The sequence below is a fragment of the Astatotilapia calliptera genome, chromosome 4 (assembly GCF_900246225.1).
Source record: "Astatotilapia calliptera chromosome 4, fAstCal1.2, whole genome shotgun sequence".
In the NCBI taxonomy this organism is placed as follows: Eukaryota; Metazoa; Chordata; class Actinopteri; order Cichliformes; family Cichlidae; genus Astatotilapia; species Astatotilapia calliptera.
The window spans coordinates 25,899,130-25,912,478 of record NC_039305.1 but is presented as its reverse complement, the minus strand read 5'-3'; the positions used below and the strand labels follow the sequence as shown (position 1 = coordinate 25,912,478).

General features: G+C 42.0%; 1 protein-coding gene across 1 annotated transcript; it reads right to left on the bottom strand.

Annotated features, from left to right (window-relative positions):
- Positions 1–11,573: 11,573 nt before the first annotated feature.
- On the bottom strand, positions 11,574–13,349 carry mchr1b (melanin-concentrating hormone receptor 1b). The gene is made up of 2 exons (XM_026165815.1): positions 13,108–13,349; positions 11,574–12,915 (listed from the first exon to the last, which is right to left on the bottom strand). The coding sequence occupies exons 1-2, from the start codon at positions 13,169–13,171 to the stop codon at positions 11,888–11,890; spliced, it is 1,092 nt and encodes a 363-aa protein (XP_026021600.1). The 5' UTR covers positions 13,172–13,349; the 3' UTR covers positions 11,574–11,887.

Below are 13,349 nucleotides of genomic sequence, written 5' to 3'. Positions count from 1 at the left end.
CAGTTGGTGTGGGGGTTGGCATAGAACATGACCTGCAAAGCGCACATGTCGCTCAGTCACAATGTCCTGGAGGGGACGTGTGGCAGTCCGACGGTGTACTTCTTCATTGGTGACATGGTCCCGGTAAGAGACCCCCAGGTTCCCTCTTAGCCATCGCTGTTGGGCCACATTGAGTCTTCTGGCTGATGTTTTCCACATCTCACAAGTACAGATCGCGGTAGGTATAACGATGGAGTTGAGCAGACGAATCTTCGTCACCAGATCGATCTTTGGGATTGACCAGATCGTCCGGAGCCGCTGAAAGACCGTACCTGCTTTTGCAAGCCGACAGACTGTAAAAACAGACTGTAGCAGTGGGTGGGCATCACTGGTTCAGCTCTGCAGTGGTTTAGGTCCGACCTCTCTGAAAGGACTTTGTGTGTCATAATGAATGATTTTACCTGTACTTCCGCTGCCCTCCCCTGGGGGGTACCTTGGGGTTCCATTCTTGGTCCTCTACTGTTCTCTTTCTATTTGCTACCAGCTTATATGCTGATGGCTGTCAAGTCTATTTCCTTTTAAAACACAGTGGTTCTGTTCAGCCTCTCCTTAAATGTCTCAAAGACATCAGGGGGTGAATTTTCTTAATAAGATAAGATAAGATAAGATAACCTTTATTAGTCCCACACGTGGGAAATTTGTTTTGTCACAGCAGGAAGTGGACAGTGCAAAAGTTATGAGGCAAAAATTAGAATACAATAAGAATAAATACAGTACACAACTGTACAGAATAGAATAAAATAAAATACTATATACAGTAGAATAAAATAAAATAAATATACAATAAGATAAAAATAGAATACAAATACAAATACTATATACAACTGAGTAAAAATACAACGATGACAGAAAGGATTATTGCACTTAGTATTATTGCATATGTGTGGATGTGTGTGCTTGATCAGTTAAAGTCTTTATTATGGAGTCTGACAGCAGTGGGGAGGAAAGACCTGCGAAATCTCTCCGTCCCACACCGTGGGTGCTGCAGTCTCCCACTGAAGGAGCTGCTCAGTGCTGTCACAGTCTGCTGCATGGGGTGGGAGATGTTGTCCATCAGGGATGACAGCTTAGCCGCCGTTCTCCTGTCACTCACCACCTCCACTGGGTCCAGAGGGCATCCTAGAACAGAGCTGGCCCTTCGGATCACCCTGTTCAGTCTCTTCCTGTCCCCAGCAGAGATGCTGCCGCCCCAGCAGACCACGCCATAAAAGATAGCAGAAGCCACAACAGAGTCATAGAATTTCTTCAGGAGTGGGCCCTCCACTCCAAACGACCTGAGTCTCCGCAGCAGGTACAGCCTGCTCTGCCCTTTCCTGTAGAGGGCGTCTGAGTTATGAGTCCAGTCCAGTCTATTGTTCAGATGAACACCAAGGTACCTGTAGCTGTCCACAGCCTCAATGTCCATACCTTGGATGTTCCGTGGTTGCAGTGGAGAATGCTTGTGCCTGCGGAAGTCTACCACCAGTTCCTTGGTTTTACTGGCGTTGATCTGGAGGTAGTTCAGCTGGCACCAGTCCACAAAGTCTTGGGTCAGACCTCTGTACTCCTTGTCGTCCCCATCAGTGATGAGGCCGACTATTGCAGAGTCATCAGAGAACTTCTGCAGGAAGCACTGGGTGGAATTGTGGGAGAAGTCTGCAGTGTAGATGGTGAAGAGGAACGGAGCCAGAACCGTTCCCTGTGGGGCCCCCGTACTGCAGACGACCCTGTCCGACACACAGCCCTGAGTCCTCACATACTGTGGTCGGTCGGTGAGGTAGTCCAGGATCCAGGTAGTGAGGTGATGGTCCACTCCAGAGTTCACCAGCTTGTCCTTTAGAACCGAGGGAAGAATGGTGTTGAAGGCACTGGAGAAATCAAAGAACATGATTCTCACAGTGCTTCCAGCGGTCTCCAGGTGAGCGAGGGAACGATGTAGGAGGTGAATGACGGCATCATCCGCTCCAATGCCAGGCTGGTAGGCAAACTGAAGTGGGTCCAGTGATGAGCTTATTAGGCGCCGAAGCTGAGCCAGGACCAACCGCTCCATTTTAATGAAAGAAAAGACTGAGGTCACAGTTCTTAAATCCAGTGGCTCCAGCTGTTTCCCTGCCTTTGACTTTTTCTGTTTGGCTCCACATGAAAAATCCAGCATCACCAATTTAGGTGTGAAGATGGACCCCAGCCTCCTTCCACTTGAGGCGGCAGTGCAAAACCAAGCCCATCCTGTCTAGATGGCACCGATCCACGCATTTATCATCTCTCGGATTATTATAATAGTCTTTTAAGTGGAATTCACAAGGCTTCCCTCTCACATCTACCGCTTTGTACAAAATGCTGCTGCACAATTTTTAGCATCCCTTCACTGGCTTCCCGTTCAGTTTTGAATCCCTTTTAAAATGATGTAATTTGTTTTTAAGACTCTTAATGATCTTGCCCCTTCTTATTTGTCTGAGCTGCTTCACCCTTACATGCCGTCACGTGCTCTTAGATCAGCTTTTGACTGTCCCAAAGACATTTTATAAAACCAGAGGAGCCAAAGCCTTTGCAGCTTTGGCTCCTAAAATGTGGAATGAGCCGCCCCCAGAAGCAGGCAGGCTATATCCTTTGCTGTTTTTAAAACCTTTTCTCTTTGGCTTTTAACTCAGTATGAGTTGTCATCTGTCTTGAACTTTTACCCTCTGTATGTACCTGTGCTATTTTTAAATGTTCTTTAGCACCTATGTATTAACTTAGAGCTGATTTGAATGGAGTGAATAGTCCAAGTGTGAGCCATATTTCAAAGCTTGTAGGGAAGTGCCATGAAGTGCTTCACACCACATTTCATACACTGACACAACACAGCGCTGGGTGAACTATTTGAATTACTACAAGGTTGCCTTATCTCACCACAGCTGTTACCAGCAGCATTTTGTTTCTGCCTACGCCTTCTTTTTCTTTAGTTTCCCAGGTTAAAGAAGTTTCTTGCACACTGACAGAGCCTCACTGGGTTAGGTGTTGCAAAGACACATAAGATGTGCGAGATATTCTTTGAAAGAGCCTAAAAATCTAAAAATGTCTAAAACTATATCAGGACATCTCTACCCTGAAGGAGTCTGTGCTAGAAGAAGAAATCGTTACATCAGTTTCATTGAGACTGGGAGATGTACATTTTCAGGGTGTTTTTCAAACAGACCAGCATTAGAATAAAATGAAATGGAGTCTAACTTTTGGTCTTTTACTAAAGAAGGCCAAATAGGGGAAGAAAAATAAGCCCTTTCATCTATTTAAACAGGAACATGGCTGTGTGTTAGCTGTTCAACACTTGTATAAATACACTGTAACAAATTCCTGTAAAAACTGCAGCAGGATTTTACAGTAAGCAGGCTGTATTTCAAAAATCCAGTAGTATTGTGTAAACAGCAAAGCATTCTGGGAGCTGGTGGAAGTTTATTTGACTGTTACATCAAATGTACTGACTATACTTGAATTACAATTTCCCAATCACTGCTGGAATCAGAGTTACCCAATCTAAGATATAGACAAACCACCAAAGCAACATCCATATGTGTTATTTACATGTTTATTTTTTTAATCTGTGAAGAAAGTGGCGGTCGCCTCTGTTACAGTTAAATTTCAGTCGATGCTAAACGGTTACCACTGACCCGTCCCATCTCATGTTTCCTCATGTTATATGTAGATAATAGGTTCAAATGTTGCTCTGTGCCAAGCTGACTGAGGCTATAGAGAGAAATAAGGATTGTTATTACTAACTGTAGTTCAGAATAATGGCAATTTTTGTTCTGCTATTTATTTCCTAAAAGTATTTGTAGTATGATACATGAATATATTTGCAAAAGCTTGTGTGCCACCTCTTTTGGGCACAAACTGCTGCCACTAATCGAGTGCAATTCTGTGGGAAACAGAATTAGGACCAAATTATTAAAGAGAGTCTGTTACATTTGGGACATTTGCACAATTAGCTTGTACTAATCTCTAGATATGAATAACAGGTTTTTTTTTTCTGTCAAATATATTATAATTTTGCAAAATAACTTACTGCAGAAATTACACTATTACTGTAAAAACTTAAGTGCCCCTATATACACACTCTAGAAATTACAGTATTACTGAAAAAATTTCAAGCATCAGGAGAAAGCATCAGTAAAATAATCAAGTATCTTCTTGTAAAAACAAAAAACCTTTGGGCCACTCTTCTTTACAATATTGTTTCAGTTCATTGGGGTTTGCAGTCATTCATGTATGCACAGCTCTTATAAGTTCCCACCCCAGCATTTCCACAATGACCTTAAACCCGAGCCAGGTTTAAAGTCCTGTTTTGGAAAAGGCCTTTAACATTTAACCTGCTAACTGAGTCCTGTAGAGTCTGAGGCGTAGCTCTTGGGGTTTTGGCAGTTACTACAGGCATTGCACGGTCTGGCCTTGGAGTGTATTTGCTGGGACATCCACTCCTGGGAAGACTGCCAACTATCTTGAATCATTTGTGAATAATCCTTCTCACTGCTGAATGATGGACTTCAAATGGTTTCGACGTGACTTTATAACCCTCCCCTGATTGATGTGAAGCTGATGTCTTTCCTTGTTGGTATTGCATTAACACTGACCCAATTGTTCCAGACCTGCAAACTGACAAAACTTCTCCTTTCGTAGCGGTGCATTCACTTTTAGATGATCAATTAATCAGGTGTATTTGATTAGCAGCACCTGGCTCTTTCTCCATTTCCACAGGTTTTACAGCTTTTCCAATCTTCCTGCTGATCATCACACAGCTGTTCCTGAGCCCTCCTCAAAGCCACTACTTATGGAGCTGCAGAGCTTCAGTCGTCGCTGTATTGTTGAATAGCTCACAGTTAGAGTGACTCTGGCTTCCATGCTTCTTGTCTGGCTCTGTAATCTGTTTGGAAGACTTTCTGTTGTCTTCTGTGTGCAGACACCTGCAGAGAAACCCCTCCGAAAAAGCAGGGGGCAAACTGAGCCTGGGAGAGCTCCTGTGGAGAGACTTAGCGAGGACACTCACGCACACTCAGGAAGCGGGATCATCACTACTGTGGACTTTGTGTTGGACTATTGTTGCACTGTTCCCTTGTAAATAAACTCACTGTGTTATTGAAGAGAGACTGTGTCTGTCCTGACACGATTTTGACATTCAGCTATGTGAGCGTGAAGGTAGCATGAAGGGGTTATCCCAGGTGTGACAGAGCCAGAAGCCAAACAAGACCCCAGAAAGGTCGGCAATCAAACCTTTTACGTTCAAGTTCACACCTAGAGCCAATTTAGAATCAACAATTAACCAATTGGGAAAGTCAGGAGCCTCTCTACACTCTGCATATTCTGCATTTGTTCAGCATACCCTGGAGAACAGTGAGGGTTATAGACTGCAAGACAAAGGGATCATGGACTGAATCTCAAATGAGGAGGTTTGTGTTTCTTATTCACTTTCTTATTCTTGCCATGACCAAAGATCATTTAAAAAGACATTAGCTTATTTTGTATGCAGCAACATGCTTTAAATGTTCTCACAGCATCTGCTTCATTAACAGGACTTGCTGTGCAAATAAATTCCTATTAACATACACAGACTAATATAATGCCCAGTGTTGTCCAACAAGGCTAATGTGTTTTCTATGTCTAAGTTACCAAAATAAGGGAGGCTCTGCTTGTTATAATTATACAATTATATGCTCTTCTGCAGCAGGAGGGCCAGATGCCCAACACGACACTGAATAGAACTGCTGATCAAATGTAAATAAAAACAGCTTTCACTGTTTGACATTTCCGCAAGACCTTTCAGGAAAATGGTTGCTAACAGAGAAGCGGTGTGCTGGAGCAATATTAATCATCATATTCAGCCTCTGGTGCTTTCTTTGATGTCAGCAGGAAAACAAGCCAGGGTCTGGTGTGTTACTGCAATGTTCACTCTTGTTATCAAAAGATTGTAGCCTGATGCACACTCAAGCACTCTGATAGAACCCTTAAACTCTGCGAAAAACACGGCTGTATGTCTGAACATGCCAGCTTTTCTTTTTTAATGATTCCAGAAACACTTCACTAACAAGTGTAAAACATAGACTTCAAAGTACTTGTTGTTTCTTGTTATTCCTCAAGCACATTTTTCACAAATGCACCACTTTCCTGTTATTTTCTGCAATGCAGTTATCCAGGATGGATACAAAGGGAAATGGGACTGATAGATGAGGACTTCTTTTCTCCTCAAATCTGGCTCTGTTCCACTAGCAAGTATGTGATTTCAGAGGAAACAGAATTGAATCACCCTGAGTGTGGTGGTGCCTGATTGACAAACTGTTTGAATTACCTCTGCAGACACCCTACATCAACATAGGTTAGCATGGGGTATTACTCCTCAGCATCACGATGGGTTTCCTCATGTGTTTAATAAGACTTGATGGATGTTCAGAAGCACAGCGCTTGAATAAATCATGACTCCTTTGGTACTCTCAATGGGTAAATCAGAAAAAGCATGGCTTATCATTTATTTATGTATTCTTGGTTTTTCTGCAATAAGCATCATATTGCTGCCTGCAAAGTATAATTCATGTAAATACTTTACAAAGTTGTCGGTAGCTTCATTTCCATTGTTGTATGATCGTTTTTTATATGGTGATTATAGTTTGTTTAAAGTCTGAAGCAACTCAAGCTTTTAGATAAAACAAGTGACAAGAGAAAGAAAATGTCAGATTTAAATTCATAAACAAAGTCTGGGCATTATCCACACAAGGTAACACCAAACCAAAGTATCATACAAAGAAAAGAAACATTTAAATTGTACAACTTCCTCTAAATGATTCAATAACATTTGTGATTTAAACCCTTAAAGCTTGAAATATAAAATAATTGCCATAAAATTCTAGTTATTGAACCATCTGACAAATTAGTTAAAAATAATAATTCAATTTTATTTTCCATATTTGTATCGTGTTTGTAGCAATTGCTTAAAATGTATTGTGCCATTTATTTAGATTTTTAATGCGGGGGGGGGGGGATCACAACAATGATGTAGATGCCTCAAAAACTCACAAAAAACTGTATGAATCAAATATGAGACACTAGGCGTTAAGGGGTTATTAGGATATTAGAAACACTTCGTGTGCTGAGCTCCTTTTGCTTTTTTGATCCACACCCTGCTGAGAAGACATCCAGGAAAAGGTGAGTACTGCTAATATTAACCATATGCCTGCAAATAATCATAAAGTCTGCACAGTTCTGATCAGGTGTGACGAACAGTCCCCCCTCTGCTTCTTCGCCTTTAACAAGCTGTCATTTAAACAATACTCCCAAAATATCAGACTCAATAAACCCAATGAAGAAAACAAGTTAGCTTTTATTTTCTTCAGCTTTTTAATGTCAATCCTCAATAAACTAATAAAAATATAGATAAAAAAGAGTAGTACCAATGTTCTCATCAGACCCACAGAAGCAAGTGCTTCATTCTTATATACATATTTATTTCATTTAATTATGCACTTATTCCTATTTGAAAGCCTTGAAATGAAGCATACCAAACAGAATATAGTATTCCTGAAAAGTTTTTCATTAAAGTTGTAATTTATTCCAAGCACTTTTTTTTATCAGCACATCTTAAAGAACCAGCTTTAAAAAGACTTTGAGCCAGTGTGCTGTGCTCAGAGTCTCATGCTCACCTGTTGCTGCAATATTGGAGTGAAAATGACTTCCAAACAAATTCCTGCTCCACACCAGTGTGGAACAATATAGCTCTAATACTGAAGGAGTCACTGCTTTTTATGACTCTGACATTTTCACACCTTCACAAGGCATTGCTTTCATTATAGTTGGGTTTGTTCATTGAATTCTATTATTTTTTGACATTTTTCCAGTTTTAAACCCTTGAAACATACCAATAGAAGCTTTTCCCAAAATGTCACTTAGAGCGAACAATATTATACAAGCTCATTTCAAAAGACTAGGTTTACTATATAGACTTACACCCAGATCCTGCACACTTGATATTATAACTCTGCATTAAAACCAGATGATATCCAGCCCCGTGTCAGTGTGTCACATCAAACAGACGTGGAATAATACAGCTCTGAAAGTTCACCTGCCAGGGGGACGATCAGGGTGCAAAAAAACGTGTCTTTTATTCCTCTTTTTGCAATCCACGTGTCATTTGTTATAACAAATAGCATGGCATTACATCAATTTCCTAATAGCTACAAAGACACACTTGTGCTCTGATACAGAGCATAATAAAACAGGGTGCATCAAAAGGCTGTTTGAGGCCAGGAGGTGGACAAAACTCATCATAACAAGGGTAATTGCTGCTGTTGCTGGGGCAGAAATTTCGGGGGAGGTTAACTCTCCTGTGGCTATAGCTGCTTTTGAAATTTATGAAATTGCGTCAGTGTAAATCAAAAGGGAGGTGGGCACACGCAGGAGCCCCTAACTTCCATCACAAGATCATGTGCTCTCAGCATCGAAATCATCCCATCTGCCACATTTGCACTGACACATTTATAGAAATCTATGCGGGCTGAGTGCATGTTAGCCACTCTCCTCCATCTCTTTGGCTTGAAGGTGATGACTAATGCCACTGGCAAGATAGCGAGTGAGCAACAGCGTGCAATTCTTTTCTGAAGGCACTTCTAGTCAGTGAAAGTGGGTGTGAGGATACATGCACAACTATACCACATTGTGTTCATGAACAATCCATTGTGCAGCATAGCAGTGGTTCTGTTTGGCTCAATTCCATTTTCATACTGAGCTACAAATACACCTATTGATGGAAAACATGGAATTACAGGCCGCTGGAAGAGGACACAGCCGTCTGATTTTTCTCTCTGTCATTTTGAATTTCTTACTGTTTCTTTTCAACCTCAATGGGATTATTTTCCACCACTTTTTGTGGTCCCTTTGTGACCAATTTATTTACACTAACATTACATTTACAGCGTTAACGTTGACATTTAATGGAGTCTGAGCAAAGCAGGACGTGAGCTTCGCAAAGGTTGGCACAGCAAGAGTTACAAGTATTGGCAGTTCTGTCTGAATCCTCCATTCACAGAGGTTAGAGTAGAGAAAATAACATATTTTTGCAAAAACATCACGCTGCCCTCTGCAGCCCCTGCAGATTCTCTCATTCTGGGTCAGCCTGACCTTGAGCCCCTGCTGGAGTGGACCCGGTGCTCTCTCTCTGTCTTTCCATATTACTCTTCAAGCATCATTTCATCTAGTTGGCTGTTGAGAATTTGTTTGCTGATAAGTCCCTTCCTGAAATGACCCCCTCCTTCAACCCAGTAACCCGATGCTCCTTAGCCTTGGAGATTCACTCACCCTCATGTTACCTTATGCAGTAAAAACACTACTTTGATTTGTGTGTGCTTTCCCGTTCACTGGATCTGTGTGACAAAAGTCTTGCAATCAAAATCTGAAGTTCATTCTAAAGCTTGATAATCTGTGAATTCATTTAGGGCCCCTCCAGTGTTATTACACCGGTTTATGTAATTAAGTCCCTCCGGAGACTTTAACTGAAATTTAAATTCAAAATGCTGCTCTTAGGAGGTGAGACGCGCAGGAGCAGAAAAACACTCATTAGCGGTGCCACGCAGTTTTGTCATCAGGGCTATAACCACAGTCAAAGGTAATCTGTCAGTAGTGTTGACAGTAAATAGGCTGCCTTGAGATTTCATTATGAAGTGTGTGTGTAAGGAATTACCATTTAAATGAGATGTAATGACAGCTTTATCCCACTCTGCTGGGTTTTGGGGGTTTTTTTGTTTGTTTGTTTTTTGATACTGAATACAGCTACCAAAACCTGGAACACCAGTTTGACCAGTTTGTTAGGTACACCTGTTCAACTTCCTCTTTGACACAAATACCTAATCAGCCAATCACATTGCAGCAACTCATTGAAGTTAGAAATATAAAGATGGTCTGCTGGAGTTCAAACTGAGCATCGGAATGAGGAAGAAAGGTGTTCAAGTGACTTTGAGTGTGGCATTTGTGAACGCACAATGGGTCAAACTCTGATTGCAGGGGAAACAGGAAACAGAGGCTAAAGTTTAGGCATGCTCACCAAAAACGTTTCCTGTTCTGATGAGTCTCCATTTCTGCTATGACATTCAGATGGCTGGGTCACAGTTTGATTTAAACAGTATGAAAGGAAGAATCCATCCTGCCCCGGATCAAAGTTTTAGTGGTTTGGGAGAGAACTCCACAGCCCGCCTGATGCTGATCATGTCCATACCTTTATGACCACGGTGTGACGATCATCTGATGGCTGTTTCCAGGAAAATAACACACAATGTCAAAAAAGCTCAGATCATCACAAATCGGTTTCTTGAACTTGTACTGAACTCAAATAGCCTCTGCAGTCACCTTTGGGATGTGTTAGAATGGGGTATTCACATCATGTCGAGATGGACCAAAACCTCTGAGTGAATTTAGCTCTGAAGACAAGAGAGGGTGTACCTAATAAAGAGTCCACCAAGTATATATTATCATAATCATTTACTCTTTTACTTTTTTATATTACTTCATTACTTTGTTTCCTATGCCATTGAGGATCAAAACAATAAAGATGTTTTGTTACAGTTTCTGTTAATTTCAGCTGCAGTTTGGCTGAATAAATCTCATCAAAACTAACATTTTACTTCTGATGTTTCACTACTGATAATTAGATGATGTTTCAAACCATTGAAGTGAGAAACTGAAAATGAAATCCACATTTCACTCGCCCTTATATTTAGAGAATCGCAAGATCTCTTTAGAAGAAAAAAAACTGCAATCAAGATGTCCCGTCTGATTTTACGGTGCAAAATGCGAGCCTTTGAAGACAAAAATCCATCACACACTGACAAATTCACACACACATTTTATTATTGATTAGAGTAAAACAAACCCACCCACTGGGTGAGACAAGAGCTTTCACAGTAAGCACAGTAAACACAGTTTTCCAGTAGCAGGTAAGAGTTACAGTTACAGTAAGACAGGCTGCACACGGCAACAGCCAATTCACAGTGAGAGTCTCCAAAGCCAGCGTGGAGACAAATGCCTCCAAAAAAAAAGTCACACAGTCACCAAGGTACAGCAGAATAACATTTGGAGATGCATGAATAATGACATTCAAGCACACACAAAGAGAAGATCAGTACTAAGTCTGCAAATCCTTTGTCTTTGCCAGTGAAGGCGTGCAGTCTGTCCTCGGTGATTGCATGAGAGGAGTAGCTCATCCTCCAAGTGCTACTAGAGGGGTTTTTTGCATACTGTCTCATTAGTGCATAATCTGCCCTCAGCCGTGTGTGCTATTCTTTAATGGTGCAGCTGGCTTGACCTTTAGAATGTGTTAAATGTGCTCACATGCTTTTTCTTCTCCACCACAACATTGATAAACTTACAGTGCACAACACAAAACAGTGACAAATCTGCACTTTTCTGCTACCACGATGTAGTAATTTAAGACACATTAAGTACAACGCAGCTGTGTGATGAAGTTGGCTTTACATCAAACCTTTACACAGATACCATACTGATAAATCAAGAATAGCTTAAACAAAGTCAGATTTTTTTTTAAAATGGCACATGTCAGCTGCAAGTTGCCTATTGTTCCTTTTTTCATTCTCATTCTTTAAAAATATGACGACTACAGTTGATACATTAATTCCTCACAACAAACATAAACACGTCTCCAAACTTCACCGGTAATATCACCACTTGGTACATTAACGCAGTGTGTGTGTGTGGCATAGAAATTCCTCCTCTTGTCACGTGTTGATGTGAACAGCGGGTGCTTTCTGAGGAGGGAAAGAAAAAAGAGAGACATCTGTACTGGCAGATGGCTCGTTGCTGGGGGTGGCAGTTAGCAGTGGTCGGGGTGGCCAGATAGCTGTCAATCTCAGTGCACAGCCACGGTGACGGGCAGCATGTTTTGGAGCAGTTCCCGTGATGACTGCGAGCGGGATGGATGAGAGCTCTCTGGCGCAACCCTCAAACTCAAGCCTTCAGCCTGAGCAGGGGCGACTCTGAAGCCTCTGTGGGGTGGCCGAATAGCTACAATGAACTGCCTCTTGAATGTTTCGCTCAACACAATGTAGATGAAAGGGTTGATGCAGCTGTTGGCATAGCCCAGGCTGATGGCGATGTTGTAGACATACAGGAAAGCAAAGCTAGGCCGCTGTACTCCCAGGTGGGCCAGCTGGAGGATATAATAAGGGGCCCAGCATAAGAAGAAGGCCAGGCAAATGGCCACTGCCATGCGGGTCACCTTTCTTGTACGCACCCTGAGGCTGCGCTGGGGTAGTGGAGCAACTGTGGCTGACATATTTTGAAGAATCTTGAAGAAGACACTGCAGATGACCACTAAAGGAAGAGCAAAGCCCAAGAAGAACTGGTACAGGGTGAACCAGTATGTATCTGTGGCCGGGTTTGGGAGCAGGAGGGCGCAGCCGACCGAGCCGTCCTTGAGACCCATGAGTCCAGTGTACATCCAGACCGGAGTAATGGAGACCAGAGAAAACACCCACACCAGCGCCACTGCCGCCCCTGCCACGAAGGGGGTTCGAACGTGTTTGAAGCGGATGGGGTGGACTGTTGCCAAGTAGCGGTCCAGAGTCATGACAGTCAGAATGTACGTGCTGACGATCTGGCTGTTGGAATCAAGCGCTGTGATGACAGTGCACATGGTGCCACCGAAGCACCAGGAGCCATTGCCCACGAGCTGGTGAATGAGAAAAGGCATGCCAAGGAGAAAGAGGAGGTCTGCGATGGACAAGCTGAAGATAAATATGTCTGGCACTGATGGATGAGAGCAGAACTTGGTCTTCTTCACAATGGTGTAAATGAGAATGCAGTTCCCAGTGATCCCAAAGAAACAAATAACACCAAAGATGCTGGGCATGAGCACATTGTTGTACTGCTCATGATCTGGTAGAAAGGACAAAAACAGAATATTCTCCATCAGCTTTCTTTCCTTATAACTTTTTTTCATTCATTTGTTTTCAAAGTGTCAATAACTACTTTTTGCATGAAAATGAACAACATAATATTTCATCTCTGGTGATAAATCTCTATGCATGTGCCCAATTCAACAGAAAAACGAGAAGAAGAAAAGCTTACCTTTTTCCAGATTGTCAGGTGAGCTGAGGTACGAAGAAGATGAATTCATAATGTAGTCCTCCATCCAACCTCGAAGAATAATACGAATATACTCTAAAATAACTTATATATCAGTTTAAGGCAAAGAAGATAGATGAGCTTGAGAAAATACGCATATTTTAAATATACATATGCATACAAAAATCCAGCTTAAACTGTTGCTTTATGGCTTTGATAGCAGAGGTTCAGCCGCGCGCGCATGT

Excerpts from the sequence above, each read along its gene's own strand:
- mchr1b (XM_026165815.1), bottom strand. The coding sequence starts at position 13,171 with ATGGAGGACTACATTATGAATTCATCTTCTTCGTACCTCAGCTCACCT. Across the intron at positions 12,916-13,107 it reads ACCTGACAATCTGGAAAAAG|ATCATGAGCAGTACAACAAT; the intron begins GTAAGCTTTTCT and ends CCTTTCTACCAG.